At 51.2% G+C, this 20,587-nt stretch overlaps 1 protein-coding gene across 1 annotated transcript in view; it reads left to right on the forward strand.

The window, feature by feature from the left end:
- Positions 1-20,587, forward strand: part of LOC101438880 (disks large homolog 5-like) — a 66,523-nt gene that overhangs the window by 21,209 nt on the left and 24,727 nt on the right. The window contains 10 exon segments of the mRNA XM_071215560.1: positions 1,664-1,923; positions 3,249-3,561; positions 8,100-8,284; positions 9,120-9,245; positions 12,457-12,589; positions 12,892-13,019; positions 14,936-15,111; positions 15,428-15,531; positions 19,146-19,238; positions 20,031-20,586. Coding sequence (XP_071071661.1) covers positions 1,664-1,923; positions 3,249-3,561; positions 8,100-8,284; positions 9,120-9,245; positions 12,457-12,589; positions 12,892-13,019; positions 14,936-15,111; positions 15,428-15,531; positions 19,146-19,238; positions 20,031-20,586 — 2,074 coding nt within the window.

Here is a 20,587-nt window from a genome sequence, read left to right on the forward strand (position 1 = left end):
TGGATAGAGTGGAACGCAGGGCTTGGTCCTTCCCTCCCGCCACTCCCACCCCGTCCTCCCAGGCAGACTGTCAGGAGCTCAGGCCTGGGGAGTAATCTCTGGAGACCACTGCCTGCCTGGGACGAGAAGGACGGTAGGATCCCAGGCTGGGTGTAAATGCTCTCCCTCGGACCTCCACCGCCCTTGGGCTGGCAGGCTGAATGTTTGGCTGCAGTTGCGTGTGCGTTTATGTACATCTCACCATTGACTGTGACTCAGTGTGTGGGAAACTAGCTCCTAAGAACACTGTCTTCTAATGGTGTAAAGGAAAAAGTCTGGACTACTAGGATAGCTTTTCAAATTTTCAAATTTCCTGGTCTGCGCTGAGGCGGTGATTCCCCCCGATTTCTCCAGAGGCTGTCGATGGTAATGCGCAGAGGCTGCCCCGGCGCACCTGCCTGTGGCAAGAGGTTGCGGAGCGTGTGGGCACATGAGCACCTCTTCGGCTACTGTCCTGTGGAGAAAGGATTGTTCTGTAGGATTCCAGGGGTAGAAAAACAGGCTTTGAAGTTAGAGGAGGTGGATTTCAGCTCAGAGTAAGCCAGGTGTTCTTGTGCAGTCTGCCTGCGTGTGAGCGTGGTTATAACACTGGTGGAAGTGGCCCCTCGGGGTCCCCTGTGACCCTGAGATTCTGTCATCTCCTTATCCCTGGGCTTGTCCCTGCGTGCCCTTGCTCACTGCGAACTTGTGATTCACTCGGCCCTGAATTGTCCCTGGACTGTCAGTGTTTAAACTCAAGGCTGGGGTATTTGAAGGACTTACAATGCAGAGATGCCAAACCGTCATATAGACTCCAAATTCTGTCCCAGACATGTGAAATTGGGCTCTACCAGGTTTGTGTTCATTCACCTCCAGATGGCCTTTTAAATTATTTTGTTTCTCAGTGAAGCTTGTGAGACAAATCTGGAGAGCATTTGGCTGGTCTGCAAAGGACTGCCCCCTTGTGGGCTACTTTGGGAATAACTGCAGTGCCGGGGCCACACAGTAAACTAGATTGAAGCTAATCGGGTTCTCACCTGGTTTAGGGAATGTTTGGTAATTGAATATTTGAAGTCTTTCTTTTCGAAGTTTTGAGTTATTTCCCATGAATAAGGGCAATACATTGTAGTTACTGGAACTTTGCCAGACCTGGGTACAAGGTGTTGCTTGATCTAAAAGTCATGAGGGCTTTCTGTTGACTAAGTGTATGACTCCCAGAAGAAGAGCAGGTGCTCAGAGTATAACATGTTATTTGTACAGTTTAGGCACCATGAGCCACTTTGATCATTTAGGGAAGGTTTTATGTCACTGTAGGGAACTGTTTACCCTTCAAGTTCCTAGATACCAGCCAAGGGCCAGCCTTGCAAACAGGCCTTTTTCTGGATTTCTGTCCTTAAACACAGCCTTATGTCTGCAATGTTTATGGTTTTCTGCACAGTACTTAATAGAGATTTGTGAATGAATAAATCTGAATGAATCATGTGATGTGATGTGATGGCAGGGCCTGTGAATGAGACAGCCAGATTCCCCCAGGCTAGAGGGTGGGGCCTCCCCTCCCAGATAGAAGTGTGGGTGTGCTGTGCTCTGGGCACAGCCCCCCCAGCCCCCACAGGCCCTGGGTGAGCCAGGCAGTCTCTGTCTCTAGGTGCTGAAGCTCAGCAGGTCCTCGGAGATTCTCAACAAGCTGTACGACACGGCCGTGGACAAGCTGGAGGGGGTCAAGAAGGACTACGACGCCCTGCGGAAGAGGTTCAGTGAGAAGGCGGCCATCCACAGCTCAGAACTGAACCTCCTGGAGCAGCTGGAGGGGGAGAACCAGCAGCTGCTGAAGCAGACGGACATGCTGACCCAGCAGAGGGACACCGCCATCCAGCTGCAGCACCAGTGCGCCCTCTCCTTGAGGAGGTAGGAGCGGGGGGGCTGGGAGGGGGGCACATGCGGGCAGAGCCTGCACCCACCCCACCTTCTCTGAGAAGGGCGGGGGAGCTGCTTGAACTCCCCTGGGCGTGGGGGGGAAGGGGGCTAACCTCTGGGCTGGTGGTTATCTGCGAGGCTCCCAGCGCCTTCCAGGATTAAAACCAGCACAGGCTCCTGGTCTCCAGGAAGCGTTGTTTTTGACACCCAGTAAGTCTCATGAATTGTGGCTCCTTCCTCTCCCCTGAGTAGCTCCGAGTGCTCTGAGCTTGCTTTTTTCCTTTTCTTTCCTTTTCCTCCCTTCCTCCCTCCCTTCTCTCTCTCTCTTTCTTTCTTCTAATGCTGGTAATTCTTTTTAAAAAAAAAAAACAAATCTATTTTATTGATACATATCAACAAAGCATGCAGTTCATCCAGGTTTCACCACAAGCATTTCCATCTGTGTCAGTTACCCACCCAGAAAATAGGACAGCGACTTGTCTTAGGCATTGTTCCTTCCAAAGTTTTATTTTTAAATTAAGGAATATGATCTTCTTCAGGGGTGTGCTCCCTTCCTCCAAATAGTGTTTCGTAAGGAACGTTCCTGCACAACGCCAATTCTTAGCAGTCTTCCTGGGCTTCTTAAGTAGATGTTTTCTCTTGATAAATAGGTTTGGAAATTGCTGGATTGAATTGCAGACAGGTTTCTTTACATCAGGACCTCTCGGGGCCTTTTACTCTGGTATTGCACAATGTGACTTGCCAAGAGTGGGGCACAGGATGCAGTGCTTCCCAAACATTAGCCGCCAGAGCACCCAGCATGTTTAGTGGGACCCTGTGCAGGACTGGGGTTTCAAGGAACAGCCTTTGAGAATGCCGGTCTCGCGCTGCAGGCCCTGACTTGCAGGGCTGCCTTGCATGGGGCTGGCCGGACCAAGCTGTGGTCTCTGTGCTGACTGACTTGAGGCCTTAGTGTCTGTGAAAACGTGGCAGTCGGACTCAACTTAGATCCAAGCTGCTTTGAGCTCCCATGTGCTGGGCTGCTGCAGCCTTTATTTTTATTTTTTAAAGAACATGGCTTGGCTGTGGAAGATATAAGGTGTTATTTCTAGTAAAACGGGAGGTGTAAAATCCTCAGCTCAACTTCTGGTATTTGTTAAAGGCTGAGAAAGATTCCAGGTTCACGGACACCAGGACTCCATAACTTTCCTTTCTCCGGGGTGTGGGAGAAAGGCGGTCCAGCACAGTGGCCTTGGCCTAGCACAGTGGCCTTGGCCTAGCAGCTGACTGGGCAGGCCCCCCGCCCCTCCCCGGTGCCCTGGGCGCCGCTCTCCTAGGTTCAAGGCAATCCACCACGAGCTGAACAAGGCCACGACCCAGAACAAGGACCTGCAGTGGGAGATGGAGCTGCTGCAGTCGGAGCTGACGGAGCTGCAGACCACGCAAGCGAAGACCGCCAAGGAGTCGGAGAAGTACAAGGAGGAGCGGGATGCAGTGTACAGCGAGTATAAGCTCATCATGAGCGAGCGGGACCAGGTCATCTCTGAGCTGGACAAGCTGCAGACCGAGGTGGAGCTGGCCGAGTCCAAGCTCAAGAGCAGCACATCTGAGAAGAAGGTGGCCAGCGAGGAGATGGAGGCACTGCGACAGGTAGGCAGGGGGACGGTGGCCGTCCAGCATCTTCTAAAGCAGCCAGGGAGGTGGGGGCTGCAGTGGGCACAGCGGCTGGTTAGAAGCCGCCTTCCGAGTTGGCATGAAGGCCTGCTCGTTTTCACCTGAAACGCTGGCTGAGTTTCAGACGCTTCCCAGGCACCCTCACACCCAGACCCATGGTGAAGCAGTAGTAGATAATCTTGAAAAGTCAGAGACTAGTGCAAGGTCTTGCTTGTGAAGGAGAAAGATGACGAGAGCAAGTCCCCAAAGCTGTCAGTGGGTCTGGAAGTGTTCCCTCAGTCGTGGGCATTTGCTTATTAAAGGGGTGGTCAGCGTTCTTCGGGGAAGATGTTATCCTGGGTTGACCCTGAGACCCTTCTCCTCAAGCCTTGCTCCCTGGGGGCCTCACCTCCAGGGTCAAGGGAAGGCTTGCTCATTAGCACCAGCATTGGGCCACTCTGCTGGAATCCTGTGCCTTCAGTGTGGAGTTTTTGAAGACTTCCTACCTGGTCACCCCAGGCCTTCCTCATGGTCGCTGCTGACCCCGAGGCCATCTGTGTCCAGCAGGAGCTCCCCCCGTATTTGAGCTTCCCTTTTACATCTTTCAGCTCTGCTGTGTGCTGCTGAACTTGATCGTAGTGAATGTTTTCCCCCATCAAAACCATCTGTTTATGCCTCTCCACGTTACTGCTTTCCTTGGCAGCTCAGTCAGAATGTAGGTTTTAAGGTTGGTCTGTGAGAAACGAGAAGCAAGGTGTTACGGGTGGGGCAGATTGACAGGGGGAGGTGGGCACTGGGTGGTCACAGCCAGACCCCTCCCCTCTACCAAGCATGGCACAGGACTGGTGCCTGAGAGGTGTCCAGGGCCCTGCGAGGCTTTCTTCCTGTGCCGGGGATGCCAGGGGTGCCAGGGACCCGGGCATGCGAGGGACACAGCCTTGTGCTTGCAGGGGACCTCCGCAGCTGGGGGCCACTCTATGCTTCGGCTTCTTCACCTGCAAAGAGGGGAAGACAGTGGCAGCTGCCTCCCAGGGCTGTGACGGTCAAATGGTTGAATGTAGAAAAAGCATGTAGAGTGGGGCCCCATGCGACTTAGGAACAACTTGACTCTACTTTTATTATTAAGGTTAGTATTATTCTCATTGGAAGCTTACTGCCCTGTGTATATCAGGTTGAACCATAGGAAATCGTGTTTTTGTAGGTAAAAGAGGGTCACATAATGGCAATTTCATTCAAAAGGACTGAGACTTCTCTAGCTGGTGGTTGAAAAACAACAGGGTATACCTTTTATGTTGATGAATTTTTTGAAAAGATGTTGAAGGAATTTCTAATAAGCAAAGTTAATGCATTAGAACTCAGTAATGGTCCCAGGAAAACTATCAACTCATTTTCCCCTTCTGGGATTTAAGTACTTAATTTTGGGGGTGGGGGCGAGTGGATATTGTCCATATCAGAAAGGGAAAGAAAATGACTAGGAAGAAAACTGAAAATGACTGAGTCAGTAAGTAAACAAAAGGGTCAAGGAAGAGCAGACGCAGAAAAGTGGATCGCGCAGGTGACTGCGCAGTGGGGCGGCAGGGCTGCCTGGGGGCGTCTGCCGCTGGAGGAGTTGTGCCCTTTGAGTAAGTCTGAAAACACAGGGAGTGTGGACAGATCAATGCCCGCCTTGCCCTGGGTGCTAGCTCCAGGAACGAGCTCACTGTCGCCAGCTGCTTGCCCCGTGCACTGAGAGCAGAGTCCGCTTCCTGGACTGCACGGGGGGTCTTGGCTGGGCATGGAGCCTGCTGGCCTGCTGAGCTGGAATCTTTTCTAGGCTCTGTTCCAAAGCAGCAGGCTGGAGAGGAGAGCCTCTCCCCTCCCCGGCAGCCAAGGGCTTCCTGGGCTGAAATGCTCGGCTCCCTTCTGCACTTTGCCTGGCCTCCAGATACACCACTTCACCCAGTGGCCTGGGCCGTCCTGGGTCTGACCCTCTCCCTGGGCACACCTCCCTGCTTTCCATGCCTCGCCACAGTGCCCTGTCCAGGGCCTCAGCCATGGTGACCTGCTCCCCAGATCTCAGAATCAGCTGCTTTTTGTCTCTGGTGCGATTTGGGCTTCCCTGGCAGTCTCTGCCCTTCTCTCTGCACCTCTCTTCCCTCCCTCCCTTCTGCCTTCCTTCCCTCAGTCCACTCCCCTTCCCATGCCTTTCTCCTGAATGCGCAGGAGGGGCCCGGGAGGTCCGGAGGCCAGTCAGTGCCTTTGCCCAGCCCTGGCACCAACTCTGCTCTGGGCGCCAGGCCCACTGTGGACGCCAGGTCCTCTCCAGAATCTGGGTCTGCTCTGGGTGTCGGGTCAGCTCTGGACACCAGGTCCCTCTGCCTTCCCTTCTGCTTCCCAGCTGCTGCGTGGGCCTGTCCTGGACCACACCCCCAGCCTCTGGCCATCAGCTGACCTGGTCCAGTTGGGGCTTGTGGCCCTGTGGTGGACCAAGGTGCTGCCTGGGGCAGTGGGGGGTGGGGTGGGCACTGCCATTGGTCACAAGTTCTCCCCAGGTGCTGGGTCACTTCCCAGGTCAGGCCCCTCCGACCGAGCCCCCAGCTCACAGAAAGGATGGCGTGGCTGCCTGGCACAGTGGCTGCTGCGTCCCTACCCCCCTATCCCCCAGGCAACTGCAGTGCCTCTTTAGGAGCGGAGCTCAGCTGTGGTGGAGAGAGCCTGAGCAGTGTGGGAGAGGAAAGGAGCAGGAAAGAGTTTTGGAGCTATTCAGGGGCAGGAAGGCAACAGGAGACGGGACTCTGAGAGGAGCGTCTGGGGGGCTGGGCTGCAGCCCAGGGGCCTTTTGAATTGGCCTCAGGCCTGGGCCAGGCGAGTGGTGGGAAAACCAGCATGTTCTTCCCCAACCTGGGGCCCCAGCCCCGCCCAGGGGCTGTGGGGAGACACCTTGGGGGGTGCATGGTGTAGAGGGAGGAACTCTGGAGTGAGAGTTGGAAGGCCGGGGTCCGGGCTCAGCGCTCCCACCAGCGGGGGCCTTGGGGGACCTCTCGGATCCTGAGGTTCCTCGGCAGCAAACCAGGCTCCCACAGAGGGCCCTCTCGGGGCCTCTCAGCTCCCGAATTGCAGCGCTCCTTATGAGTTACCGCCTTCCTGCCCCTCCACAGACCTAAGTGCAGAGCTGCTGTGCTGCTTACAAGGAAATAGTCTTTTTGGATGAATTCACTTCTGGGACCCACAGGGCTGAGGGGCCCAGGGGGAGGGAGAAGGGGAGGGGGAAAGCTGCCTCCCCTTGGGGTCTCCACCTCTGGACGGCAAAGTGAGATGGCTCTGTACCAGAGTGGAACTAGGTACTAAGACCTCTCAGATCCTGAACTCGATGAATCCTGAGCAGAGTAAAACGGCAGGTTTTAAGAGTGTGATTGCTGAACATGTTGCTTATTATAACACTTGACAGAAGAGTAATACAAATAAGGGTTTCCTTTCAAAATAGCAAACTGAACACTGCATAAGAGTGAAGAGAACTGCGGAAAATGGAAAGTAAAGCGATTGAAATTGATCTTGTGAAATGTGAGGTCTGAGCAGAGCGGGTCAGAGGCCTTGCTGATTTCCGGCGTATTTGTGGTGCAGTTGCCCCAGCCCTTTCCAACACTGCTTGAGAGGTGGGGGCAGCTCCAGGGTGACACCTAGGATCTTCCCCTGTCTCCTTCGTCCTGGTGTCTTGGTGAGGACCCGAGGTCTTTTTGAATTTGTTTTCAGCAGAGGCGGTTCTCTTCTCTTCCATGGAGAGGTAGCTGGGTATGCTCTTCATTTGTCTTCCTTGGCCTTATGCAGAGGTGGAGATGGCCCATGTGGAAATGAATGTCATGGTCATACGCGGCTTGCCGTTGAGCTCGAAGCAGAGATGGTTTTTGCGCTAGACACTTGCTTTGTCATTTGGCCTTTTTCCCTTCTTAAAGTTTGTAGAAGCATAGAGAGAGCTTTCTACATGAGTGCTTATAAAAGTTCAATTTGAGATTTTAGTGGAGCATGCAATTCTTTGAGGAGGTGTCAAGATGCAGATGCTTCATATTTCAGCTTTTTAAGCAAGCTGAGATAAACAGTTCTTCAGCAAAAATTCCTGGAGTTTTAGCCTTTAAAAATAATGCAGTCTGCCAGATTATAAAAACCGGTATGGCAGACACAGAAGGTGGGGCAAGCATTCTTTTCCTGCCTGGAGCGTGGGGGCAGTGCAGCCTCACCCCATGACATTTTGTTGCCAGCCCTTTAGAGAGATGTAGCACGCTCTTGCAGATAGAAGCCAGTTAGGGGCTGGCCAGGGCCTCTGACAAAGCCCTCAGCCGGGGCTCCGCTGAGCCGGGCATGGACTGGGCCCCTCATCGGGAGCCCGAGCCATGGCTGTGGACATGGGGGTTGCGGGCCCAGGAGAAGGAGCGGCTGTTGGCTTCGGCTGTGGCTGTGATCCGAGCCTCCCCCAAACCTAGAGCTTCGGCTCCAGCCCTGATCCTGGTAGGAGCCAGAAAGCCCCACAAAAGTCCCCTCTGCTTGTCCCCTCACCCCCCCAGATCAAAGACACAGTGACAATGGATGCCGGGAGGGCCAACAAGGAGGTTGAAATCCTTCGAAAGCAGTGCAAGGCTCTGTGCCAGGAGCTGAAGGAAGCCCTCCAGGAGGCAGATGTGGCTAAGTGCCGGTGGGACTGGGCCTTCCAGGAGCGAGACAAGATCGTGGCAGAGTGCGACAGCATCCGGTAGGCACCGCCCCCCCCCCGGGGACCCTGCCGGTAGCGAGCCCCTTAGTGCGCAGTGTGGGCTGGAGGGTGCGGCCAGGGAGGCCCCGGTGGGGGTGGGGAAGGGGTGGCGGGCTCCCTGTCTGCTCCTGCTCTGACCCTGCTCTGACCCTCTCCGTGGTTTCTCCAGGGTGCAGTCCTTGCTCAGGGCCTGGGTGTGGGGTTTGGGGCCGTGGAGAGGTGGGGACCAGCCCCTGGGCACAGCAGCATCAGGCGGTTCCGGAAGTGGCACAGAGCCCAGGCTCCCATGTTGCCAAGGCTGCCCATGCCCACCTCCTCTCTGGAAGAGCTGAGGTAGTCCTAGGGTCCTCAAAGCCACAGGTTGCTTTAGTAGAGCCATGCCACGCCCAGCCTGTGCCCCTGGAGGGGCTCAGACCTGCAGAGGTATGAGCCTGGGCTCCCTCCTGGCTGTGGGTTGGAGGGTGGCTCCAGAAAGCTCCTAGACACATGGGCTCTGCAGCACAGGCTGCCAGGTGGACAGGGGGGCTCATGGAAGAGGAGACCTCCCAGGTGGGTCTTGAGCCAGGTGGGAGTGAGCATCTGCAGGAGGGTGGGGCGGGGAGGAGGGTGGTCTGTAACTCCAGGCACGTTGAGGGGGAAACAGTGGGAAGAGCCTGGAACCTGATGCTGCTTGCTCGGGGGTCCTCCCTGTCCCCTCTGTCTCATGATGGACCCGGCCTGGATGATCACCCCCCGGCTCCCAGCCTCCTTCTGTGCGTCTAGGAGTGTCCATCGCAGGCCCTCGAGCTTTCCACGCCTCTTGTGCTGACCTTGCCCACTGCCCCCTCTCTGCCAGGACGCTGTGTGACAACCTGCGGCGGGAGCGGGACCGGGCAGTGAGCGAGCTGGTCGAGGCCCTGTGCAGCCTGGACGACACGTGCAAGCAGAAGAATGACATCAGCCGGGAGCTCAAGGAGCTCAAGTACGCTGGGGTGGGCGCATTGGGGACGAGGCAAGGGCTTTTCCCCGCATGCAGCCTGGGCACCGTGTTCTTCTCTCTGCCCCGCTCTGTCAGTCCGTAGGGCAGGTCTGAGTGCCGCCTTTTTTAAAAAAGATTTATTTCTCCCCATCTCCTCATTGTTTGCATTTGCTGTGTCCATTTGTCTTCCTTGTTTCTTCAGGAGGCACTGGGAACTGAACCCAGGACCTCCGATGTGGGAGGGTGGCACCTCATCGCTTGAGCCACCTCTGTTCCCTGCTTTGTTGTGTCTCTCATTGTGTTTTTCTTCTTGTGTCTCTTGTTGCATCACCCTGTTGCACCTGCCCATCACTTCAGCTTGTCTTCTTTAGGAGGCACCAGGAACCAAACCAGGGACCTCCCGTGTGGTAGACAGGTGCTCAGTTGCTTGAGCCACATCTGTGTCCCTCACTAGAAATTCTTTAGAGTGCTGTGGAACGTGTCCCCAACCCCTCCATCAGCAGGAGCCATGTGTGAAGGCACAAAGGAGGAAAGCCTTGCAATGCAGTCCGTCCAGGCAGTCTGCCTGGGGACTTGCCAGCCATTCATTCATTCTGTGATGTTGGTTGAGGATGTCCTCGGTATGGGCCAGGCCCTCTGGACAGCCGTGGGCAGACAGTGCTGAGCCAGCAAAGTCCCTAGGAGGAGCTGGACAGATGGGGCCGTTAGAGAGACAAATATGTCAACAATGAAAATAGTCATGACTGTGAGTCAGTGTTTCCAAGGCAGCATATCTCAGGCACATCCGTCCACTCTGCTTGTGTTATGAGGCTGTCCATTTAGAGGAGAATCTTTGGGGTATCAGACATCCTCCCTGTGGTTCCAGCTTGCTCCCAGGTGGCCTTTAGCAGTGATTGATAAAAGAAAGATCACACTTTAACTGTAGGAAGTGGCAGAGCCCAATACCCATCAGTGTAATAGAGAACTTGAACTTGAGAAGCAGTGGTTCTCTGTACGTTGGAAGTTTTCCTATGCTGATAGTGTGGGGAAGGGGAGTTAAGAGCTGGTGTGTTGTGTGAGTGTACAAGCCTACACACACTTGAGCGGTGCCTTTGAGGGAGTTGACAGTGCTTCCTCCTCCATTCAGTAAAATCTAATATTTATTCTGAAAAATCAAACCAGAATCTCCAGGGTTTGAGTGCTCTAAGAAAAGTCTCAGGCGTTTGGAACCTAAGTGTCCAACTCCCCCTGCCAGGCGCCTGCCTTGGCTCTCATGAGCAATGGATCTAAATTAAGTTAAATCCTAGAACCTCTGGAGCTTGAACCTGGGAGAAGGTTTTGCATTTTAATTGCACCAGAGATGCCTGGAACTTTCAAGCATCTTCCATTTGTTCCTTTGGCATACTTGGATTTGTACCTTCTCTCTGCTATGCTCCTAAGTTCTCTAACCTGTGATGCCGACGAGGGGTCAGTGCTGCTCCCGAGGAAGCCCCCAGCCTGTGGGAGCACAGGTGTGCACCCGATCAGATGACAGCAGGGGCAAGTGCAGCATGCATTAAATGCAGAGCGCTGGCCGAGGGCTGTGGGACCCTGGTGGAAGCACCCTTCACCTGGTCTGGGGTGGGGACTGGCGGTGTCCTAGGAAGGCCAAGCAGCCTTTGGAGATGGCCAGAGAGACCTCGGGCCGGCCAGAGCTGTGGGCTTGGGGGAGGGCACACTTGAGCAAGAAACGAGCAGGTTACAAAAGAGTGTCCCTGGGGCTGAAGAGTCACACCGATGAACCCGGAAAGGGGGTTTGGGTTTTAGGAAGGGCATCACTTGCAAGTCATCAGGATATCGAGTCTTTTGTCATCTTTTTCATGGCTTTTTGCAGAGCTGAAGTTTTTAATTTCACTAAAGTCCTTTTTATCTTCCCCTAGCCCAAGTCTTGAAAATTTTCTCCTATATGTTCTTCTCAGAGTTTTGTGGTTTTAAATTTTACATTTAAATCTACAAAATTAAATTAAAAATTGAACCCATGATCCATTTTGAGTTAATTCATAGAAGTTTTGAGGTTTAGATCATTACTTTTTTGCCTGTGGTATTCAGTTGCTCCAGCACTGTTTGTTAAATGGACCATCCTTCCACTACTGGCGTTGGTTTCATCCACATTTTTAAAAATCCATTGCCCTTTGCTTGTGAGGGTCTGTTTCTAGGCTCTCTATTTCATACCATTGATCTGTGTCAATACCACACAGTCTTAATCAATGTAGTATATAATATGTCTTGAAGTCAGGTAGTGAGTCCGCAATTTATTCTTCCTTTTTGTATTAGCCAAAGCGGTGTTGAGACAAAGTACCAGAAATATATTGGCTTTTAAAAGGGTATTTATTTGGGGTAGAAGCTTACAGTCACCAGGCCATAAAGCATAAGGTACTTCCCTCACCAAAGTTGCCACATGGTGGAGCACAATGGCTGCCAGCATCTTCGAGTTCTGCCTCCTTACCCCACCAAGGCTCCGTGTCCCAGTTTCCTCCAGTATCTCTGAGATAAATCCCATCTCTCTCTCCAGTCTCAGCTGCTCTCTTCCTTCCACAAGGTCAGCTATGGACTGTCAGGCTCTCTCTCTTCCTGGGGTCTCTACCGTGTCTATTACTCTGTGTTCTTCAGTGTGTTTACTTCCCAGGTCTCCAGCATCCAAAACTCTTAACTGCCTCCTCTGCCGTGTTGTTTTCTGTGAGTCTGCCCCCACATCCTACTGGCCCAATCCAAGCCCTAATCATAATTTAATCAAGTAAAAGTGAAACCTAAATTCAACACAATTTAAGGGTATCACTAGCCCAGAGGAACAGACCAGTTTACAAACATAATCAGTATTTCTTTTTGGAATTCCTCAGTAATATCAAACTGCCACACTTTTCAAAATTGTTTTGGTTATTTTAGTTCCTTTTCTCGTCTCTATAAATATTAGATAGTCTCATTCACGTCTACAAGAAAAAATCTTGCTGGAATTTTGGTAGGAAATGCATCGAACGTATAGATCAATTTGTAAAGGATTTTAGTCTTCCTTAAAAAAACACAGTAACCAACCACCATGAAAACCCACTGAGATTGAAGGGGCCATGACTGACCCTCCAGATTGATTGGGAAGCTAGTGTGAGGGGAGAGGGAAAGGAGCGCATTCTGCTTGGGCTGGGAGCTGGGACAGGCTGGGTGCTTCCCCGCCCAGAGAGCTGCCCCATGACCCTCTCTGCAGGGAGCAGATGGAATCCCAGTTAGAGAAGGAGGCCCGGTTCCGACAGCTGATGGCCCACAGCTCCCACGACTCGGCCATCGACACAGATTCCATGGAGTGGGAAACGGAAGTGGTAGAGTTTGAGAGGGAGACGGTGAGTTGCCTTTGGGGAGTGTGAGGGTGGCCCCCAAGCTGGGTGGCAGCATGTCGGTCCCCTGTGTCACATGGCAGATGCCAGCATGCATGTGGAAGGCAGAGGGAGGAGCAGAGAGTAGGGGGGAGGTGGTGCCGCGAGGACATGTGTCTGTCTGCAGTGGCTGACAGGCGGGGGCAGCTGTTCGCAGGTTTCCAGCCAGGGGCCCGGGCTCCGTCAGGCACGGTGAGGGGACTTGGGGGTTTGAGAGCCAAACCTTCCTCCTTGGTGCTCGGTCAAGTGTGCTGCTGCTGCTTTGACAGGAGGATGTGGATTTGAAGGCACTCGGGTTTGAAATGGCAGGAGGCATGAACGAGCCCTGCTTCCCGGGAGACTGCGGCATATTTGTCACTAAAGTGGACAAAGGGAGTGTTGCTGATGGCAGGTTAAGGTAAGAGCTGAGGAGCCCCAGGCCCTGGAGGGAAGGGGTCCCCTCCAACCCAATGCAAGGGGCCATCTCCCAGCGGGCCCTGAGAGCGCCAGGCAGCGACTAAACCTGTGTGCCCGCGGGGCGTCCGTCCAAGGCCTGCAGGCACAGCTGCTAATTTTGTTCTGGTAGGAACCTCCCTGCCTCTCAGTTGCCTCTGCCTCTGCTTTTCCCCTGTCACCAAGGTGCTGCCGCTTGCTCCTCTGACTAGGAAAGGTCTCGGTGGAATGAGTAAAAGCATAGGGCATGCCTGCTCATGCCTTGGAATAGGAATGACTGAAAATACTGTGTGCTTCCACAGTCCTTACTGTTTGCTCCATGTATATAAATAAATTCATTAATCTTTACCATCCTATGAGGAAGATGCTTTATTACTCCCCTTTTACAGATGAGGGCACTGAGGCACAGAGGGCCTACGTCACTTGCAGAAGGTCACTCAAGTTTGGGTGGAACTCAGTCCAGGCAGCCCAGCTCTAAGTCTGCTGTTAGGTTGGTGCAAAAGTAATTGTGATTCAGACCATGAATTTTAAATCATTATAACTAGGTTCAAACACATCTTTATTACTCAAAATAGGAACCATTACAATCAACACTTTTTTTGCCAATGAGAAATAAGTTTGTTTATTCCTGTAGCATAAAAATCCTTACTTCGGGATTTGATGAACTCTTGGAAAGCATTTTCTGCATCCTGCTGGTTGTGGAAGCATTTTCCCTGCAAAATGTTGTCAAGATGCTTCAAGAAGTGGTGGTCAGTTGGTGAGAGGTCAGATGAATATGGCGGACGAGGCAAAACTTAGTAGCCCAGTTCTTTCCCTTTTGAAGCATTGGTTGTGTGACGTGTGGTTGGGTATTGCCAAGGAGAAGACTTGGGCCCTTTCTGTTGACCAGTGCTGGCTGCAGGCATTGCAGTCTTAGTGCATCTCATCGATTTGCTGAGCATACTTCTCAGATGTTATGGTTTCGCTGGGATTCAGAAAGCTGTGGTTGATAGACCGGCAGCAGACCAACCAACAGTGACCATGACCTTTTTTGGTGCAAATTAGGCTTTGGGAAGTGCTTTGGAGCTTCTTGGTCCAACCACTGAGCTGGTCATTCCTGGTTGTCATATATAATCCACGTTTCATTGCACATCACAATCCCATCGAGAAATGGTTCCTTATTGTTGCGTAGAAAAGGAGAAGATGACACTTTGATGATTTTTTAGAATTTCGGTTAGCTCTTGAGGCACCACTTATCAAGCTTTTTCACCTTTCCAATTTGCTTCAAATGCTGAACAACTATAGAACGGTCAACGTTGAGTTCTTCGGCAACTTCTCTTACAGTTGTAAGAGGATCAGCTTTGACGATTGCCTTCAAATGGTTGTTGTCAACTTCCAGTGGCCAGCCACTATGCTCCTCATCTTCAAGGTTCTCATCTCCTTTGCAAAACTTCTTGAACCAACACTGCACTGTATGTTCGTTAGCAGTTGCTGGGCCAAGTGTGGTGTTCATGTTGTGAGTTGTCTTTGCTGCCTTACAACCCATTCTGAACTCAAGTAAGAAAATCACTCGAATTTGTTTTTTTTCTAACATAATTTCCATAGTCAAAATAAATACAAAATAAACAGCAAGTAATGTCATTAGCAAAAAACCATAAAACTAGAAATGTACATTAAAATGATGTATAACATAACCACAGTTACTTAAGAATGTATTCCAGTATCAAATGGCAAATTTCAGCAATGCAAAATTGCAGTTACTTTTGCACCAACCTAATAGTTTAACCATTACGTGCCGGGAAGAGGAAATCTTTCTGGACGTACACGGGGTCCCCGCTTTCCAAACAGGCACAGGTGGTCCGGCGTGGGTGAGGGTGCTGACCTGGCTTTGCCCCTCCTCAGGGTCAATGACTGGCTGCTGTGAATTAACGATGTGGATCTTATCAACAAGGACAAGAAGCAGGCGGTCAAGGCACTCCTCAACAGAGGGGGGGCCATCAACATGGTCGTGCGGTGGCACAAGTCCCTGGGTGGGAAGGTGGTCACGCCACTGCACATCAACCTAAGTGGACACGAAGGTAGAGGGGCCGGCAGAGGGGGCAGGGCGCCGCCTCCTTCCAGGCAGGTGATGGGTCTCGTTGCAGGGGCAAGGCGTGGATGTCATTCCAGCGCTGCCCACGTGCCTTCCCCTTCTGGTCTTGCTGGTCTCCCTTTGCATGCTTGGTTCAGTTCACCAGATGTGCATTGCATCCGGGGCCTGACCTGGGCAGGGTGCCGGCTCGGGCAGGGTGCAGTTGGACAGCACCCCCCTTTTTGATGTCTGGTTAGCAAAGATGAGGCAGGACCATGACTGGCCAGGCCAGGCGGTGACTGCGGTCTGCCTTGTGCTTGCAGACAGTGGCATCAGCCTGGAGAATGGAGTGTACGCCGCCGCCGTGGTACCCGGGAGCCCCGCTGCCAAGGAAGGGTCTCTTGCAGTGGGAGACAGGTTTGTGGCGGTAAGTCTTGCTGGGACGAGGTTAGGGCCAGGGTGACCCGCTGCAGACAGACAGTTGAATTACAGTTGGAAGGTTTGAGAAAGAAATGTTCTTGGGCATTGCTCCGTGTGAACATTTAAAAATAATTTTGGGGGGAGCGGGTATAGCTCAGTGGTTTGAGCTCCTGCTTGCCATGGTCCCAGGTTCAATCCCCAGTACCTCTAAAAAAAAAAATATTTTTGATCCTGATGTCTTGATGATGTGTTTCTATTTATTTTAGAAACTTAAGAAATACAGAAAACGGAGGAAATAAAAGTCACTTGTATAGCTACCACCTGTAGAAAAGCTTCCTTAACATTTTTATGAATTTCCCTGCAGCCTGTATTCTATGCATGAATGTACATTTAGGAGAACTTTTTTTTCACAAGTTGATGTCATTGGTGTGTAACTTTTTGGATCTTTCATACTAAACATTATATCCTTTATTTGTTTCATTTTTTTATTGTCAAAGTAAGACTTGCTGTAAAATCTTCAAGTGATAGATACATGCATACAGTGAAAAGTGGTCCGGCTCTTTCCTTCAGTCCTGCTCCCAGAGCTAATCTCTGCCCCCACTTGCTGGGTGTGCCCCCAGACCCTAAGTGCTTATACAAACCCACGTGTGCACGTACAGGGCTCTGGTGGGTGTGTGTTTCTTTCTGAGTACGTGAGCTCATACTGTGTTACTCTACAATTTGCCCTCTACATTGTGGCTGTCTTTCCATATCGAGCCTCATTTCTATCCCCTCAGTGATGTTCTGTTGGATTATGTGTAATGTAAAGCCCCCTCCCTTGCTGGTGACATAGGCATCGTTTCCAGTTTTTGCAATTGCACACAGTTCTGCACCAAACGTCACCTGTGTGCATAGCTGCTTTGGGTACACGATTCTCTCTCTGGCGACTCTACTCTGAGTCATAGGGCATGCACATTTAATATTTTAAACTCACTTTCTGAACTTGAAAATGTCTTAAACTTTTTCATGATATACCCACAAAATTCCAGTCGTAGTGCTGGCAGTGAAAGTAACTCTTCCTCCAGTTCCAGACTCTGCATCTACCAACCTCCCTCCCACGGCAGCCACTGATAACAGTTGATTGAGTTTTCTTGCAGAAATATTTAAAACATGGGTATTTCCCACTCTGCCTTTTCATCCAGATGGGATCAGAGCATGCTCAGGTGTCAGCCTGGCTTTTAGTTTCTAGCGGCGTGGCTTGGAGGTCCTTGCACACTTGCATGTCCGGGTCTGCCTCTCCGTTTTGCTAACTTCATGGTGTTCCTTGATGGCAGCAGCACGAGCTGTGGAACCAGTCCCTTCCTGATGGTCGTTAGGACATTTTTTTCCCTAAAAATTAAATATATATGTTGGTAACATATATAAGATTTCCTATTTTAATATTTTTAAGTACATGTCAGTGGCATTAATCATATTCACAATGTTGTGCTGCCATCACCACCATCACTACCAAGACTTTTCCCCCCTCACCCCAAACAGAAACTCTGTGCCCACTTGAGACAACTCCCCACCCCCTCACCTCAGCCCTGGTGACCTGTAATCTACTTTCTGTTCCTCGGAATTTGCTTATTCTAGATATTTCATATAAGAGGACTCCTGCAATATCTGTCCTTTTGTGTCTGGCTTATTTCACTCAACATGATGTCTTCAAGGTTCACCCATGTTGTAGCATGAGTCAGAACTTCATTCCTTTTTATGGCTGAAGGATATTCCATTGTATGTCTAGACCACATTTGTTTACCCATTGCTCTGCTGATGGATACTTGCATTGCTTCTACCTTCTGGCTAACAGTGAGTAATGCTGCTGTGAACATGTGTCTAAATATCTGTTTGTGTCCCTGTTGTCAGGTCTTTTAGGTGTATACCTAGGAGAGCAGTTGTAGAGTCATGGTAATTCATTGTTTAACTCTTTGAGGAATTTCTTTACTGTTTTCTATAGTGCCTGCAGCACTCTGCATTCCTTTGAAGACATCTTTGTCTTTACAAGTACTGCTGGAGAGGGCTCCAGGCTGTCCTGGAAAGTGTACGATGGGGTAAATTCCTGGTGTTACTGCTCGGCCAGGAGCCCTATGCATTTAGCAGTTGATAGGATCTTCCCACTCCTGGCCTTTTCAGTCCCACCTGCAGTGTATGAGAGAGCTCCCTGCTTCACATCTTTGCCAGTTTTTCTCAGATTTTCTTTTGAGCTGGGGTTTAAAAGCATATTAAAATGACCATTGTGAAAAATGTTAAGTCGTGGAAAAGTTACAAGGAGAGCAATAACCAAATTAATCCTCCACTTTGATAATCACCTTGCATATACTTTTTTTTTTAACTTGATTTTGAAATAATTATAGAGTCACAGGAAATTGCAAAGAGAACCTAGAGAGCTCCCATGTATCCTTTACCCATTCTCCCTCCAGGGCTACATCTTACACAACTAGAACATCTCGACCAGGGAGTGGACAGCTGTACGATGTGTAGGTGTGGTTCTGTGCCGTTCCAGCATGTGTGGTTGCATGGAAGCATGAGTGTAGTCAAGACACACAACTGTTCATCTGCACAAAGCTCGCCCTCGAGTTGACCCTTTGTAGTAACAGCCAGCCCTCCCCTCCCACCATTCCTAAACCTGGCAACCACTCATCTGGTTTCCATCTCTGTGATTTTGCCATTTTGAAAATGTTGTACAGTTGAACTGCAGTATGTGACCTTCTGAGATTGGCTCCTTCCACTCAGCCTCATGCCTTTGAGAGCCATCCAGGGTACTCTGTGTATCGGCTGTTTGTTCCTTTTTATTGCCGAGTGTTAATTGATGGCATGAAAGTACCACGGTTTGTTTAACCATTCACACATTGCACATGCCCTTTTAAAAAGATCGGGGGAGCGGATGTGGCTCAAGCAGTTGAGCACCTGCTTCTCATACAAGCCCAGGGAGGTCCTGGGCTCGGTCCCTGGGCAAAATAACAAACAAAGCACTCAGGAGAACCAGTCTGGTTCAGTCGTTGGGCACCGGCTTCCCACACCTGAGGTCCTGAGTTCAATCCCCAGCTCCAGGACCTCAAAAAAAAAAAAAAAAATAGGTCTGGACATGCCTGGAGGGCTGTTGGCAGAGATTCAGGGACAAGGGTTGAGAGATGAGCCTTCATTTCACGTGGCTCCTTTCGGTTTACAAAGTCTTTTGCAACCGTGTTTACAGTCTCCTCACTGCCTCTGGGAGGGGTTTGAGTTTATTTTCCATTTTTTAATATGAAGGAATGGGACTTGGAAGCTCTGAGCTGTGTCCAGCATCATGCAGCAGGAAGTGGAGGGACAGAAATGACCCCCTAAGATCTTTGGGGCTCTGGCCCCAGACGGACAGGCACTTTTCCCTGGAGTAACTTTAAGGGTGTGTGTTTCACTGGCCTCAGAAGCCTTTGCCTGGCTCCTTGTGCCTTACCACTGAGCGGCTTTCTCTCATCTGCCCATTCCAGAAGGTGTGGCCTTACAGAACCAGGCCTGCTCCCCTAGGATGGCAGCCAGGCCACGCCCCTGCCTGGGGTCTGCCCGGGGTCTGCCTGGGGCTGCCCTGCAGGTGGGCTTGACGGGCTCTCTGTTTGGTCCTAGATCAATGGCATTGCACTGGACAACAAGTCTCTGAATGAATGTGAATCTCTGCTGCGGAGCTGCCAGGACTCCTTGACCCTCTCTCTCCTAAAGGTGAGGCTCCCTCCCTGTGCCTGGCTCTGCTCTCATTGTCTGGGACACAGACAAAGCCTCAGCTCTGCGGACCCCAGCTCTACTTCTCGGCATTGCCGGAAGCTTGTTTCACAACATGTAGGGCGTGCGTGAGCCCTGACGGGATCCTGGCTTTAAACAAAAAGCAGCTATAACTGTATATTTATATACAAAAGTATATTTTGGGGGCAGTAGGGTATATTTGAATACCATCTAATATGATGTTATCATATAATAATATCTAGTTATTCAGATGATTTTCTTGTGTAAGGGAATAGCCTTATTTTGAGAGGTATGTGCTGAAGTTGTTTGGAGTAAAATGTCATATCTGCAACTTCCTTTCAGACAGGAAAAAACAACTTGGTAAAATGTTGAATCCAGATGGTAGGTTTATGGGTGCTCATTGTACTTTCCTATTAATTTTTCTACATAGTTGGCAAAATTTATAATAGAACAAAATTACTTGTCCGTTTCGATAAGAGCAGTGTATTTTTAACACTGCAATTTTGCTTTTATGTTTAATAATTTTTTAAAAAATGTGTAGGATGTTGTACAGGTAAATTCAGAAAGTGCTCAGATTCAAAGGAACCATGTGGCTCATGTGAGTTCCAAGGAGCCAGGACTGAGAACTGCAGGTGCAAGCCGCACCTGCCAGAGGGAGACGGGGGTGTGTGAGTGTGTATGCGGGTGTGTGCATCAGCCCCTCTAGGTCTTTGGATGGCCCATTTCAGGACCTGCAGTCTCATCTCCCTCGCTCTCACTCCTCTGCTTTAGGTGTTCCCTCAGAGCTCCTCATGGAACGGCCAGAACATCTTTGAAAATATCAAGGACTTGGATAAGATGTTGAGTTTCTGAGCTCAGGGCCCCAAGGTCCAGGCTTACAATAAACGGAACTTGATGCAGCACAACAACTCCACGCAGACAGACATCTTCTCCGTGGACAGGCTGGAGGACAGGAAGGAGCCAGGCCCCCCTGGGGGCAGCGGCTCCTTCCTGCACAAGCCGTTCCCTGGGGGGCCCTTCCCGGGCTCCCCGCAGGCCTGCCCAGGCGCCACGGAGCATAGCCCCAGTTCCTTCCGCTCGGACCTCTCCGGGGAGCGTGGCTATGGGCTGGTGGATGTGTGCAGCCGGCTGCCCCTGCTGCCCTTTGAGACAGAGGCGGGCCCTTGCGGAATGTCCGAGGCCCCCCTGGATAAGGCAGAGCCCGAGAGCTCCAACAGTGGCGGGATATGACCCAAGGCCGTGCTCAGCTCCATGGTGGAGCCCGAGAAGCTCTCTGTGTACAAGAAGCCAAAGCAAAGAAAGTTCATCTTTGACCTGAACATGTTCAA

The sequence above is a fragment of the Dasypus novemcinctus genome, chromosome 6, assembly GCF_030445035.2.
Source record: "Dasypus novemcinctus isolate mDasNov1 chromosome 6, mDasNov1.1.hap2, whole genome shotgun sequence".
In the NCBI taxonomy this organism is placed as follows: domain Eukaryota; kingdom Metazoa; phylum Chordata; class Mammalia; order Cingulata; family Dasypodidae; genus Dasypus; species Dasypus novemcinctus.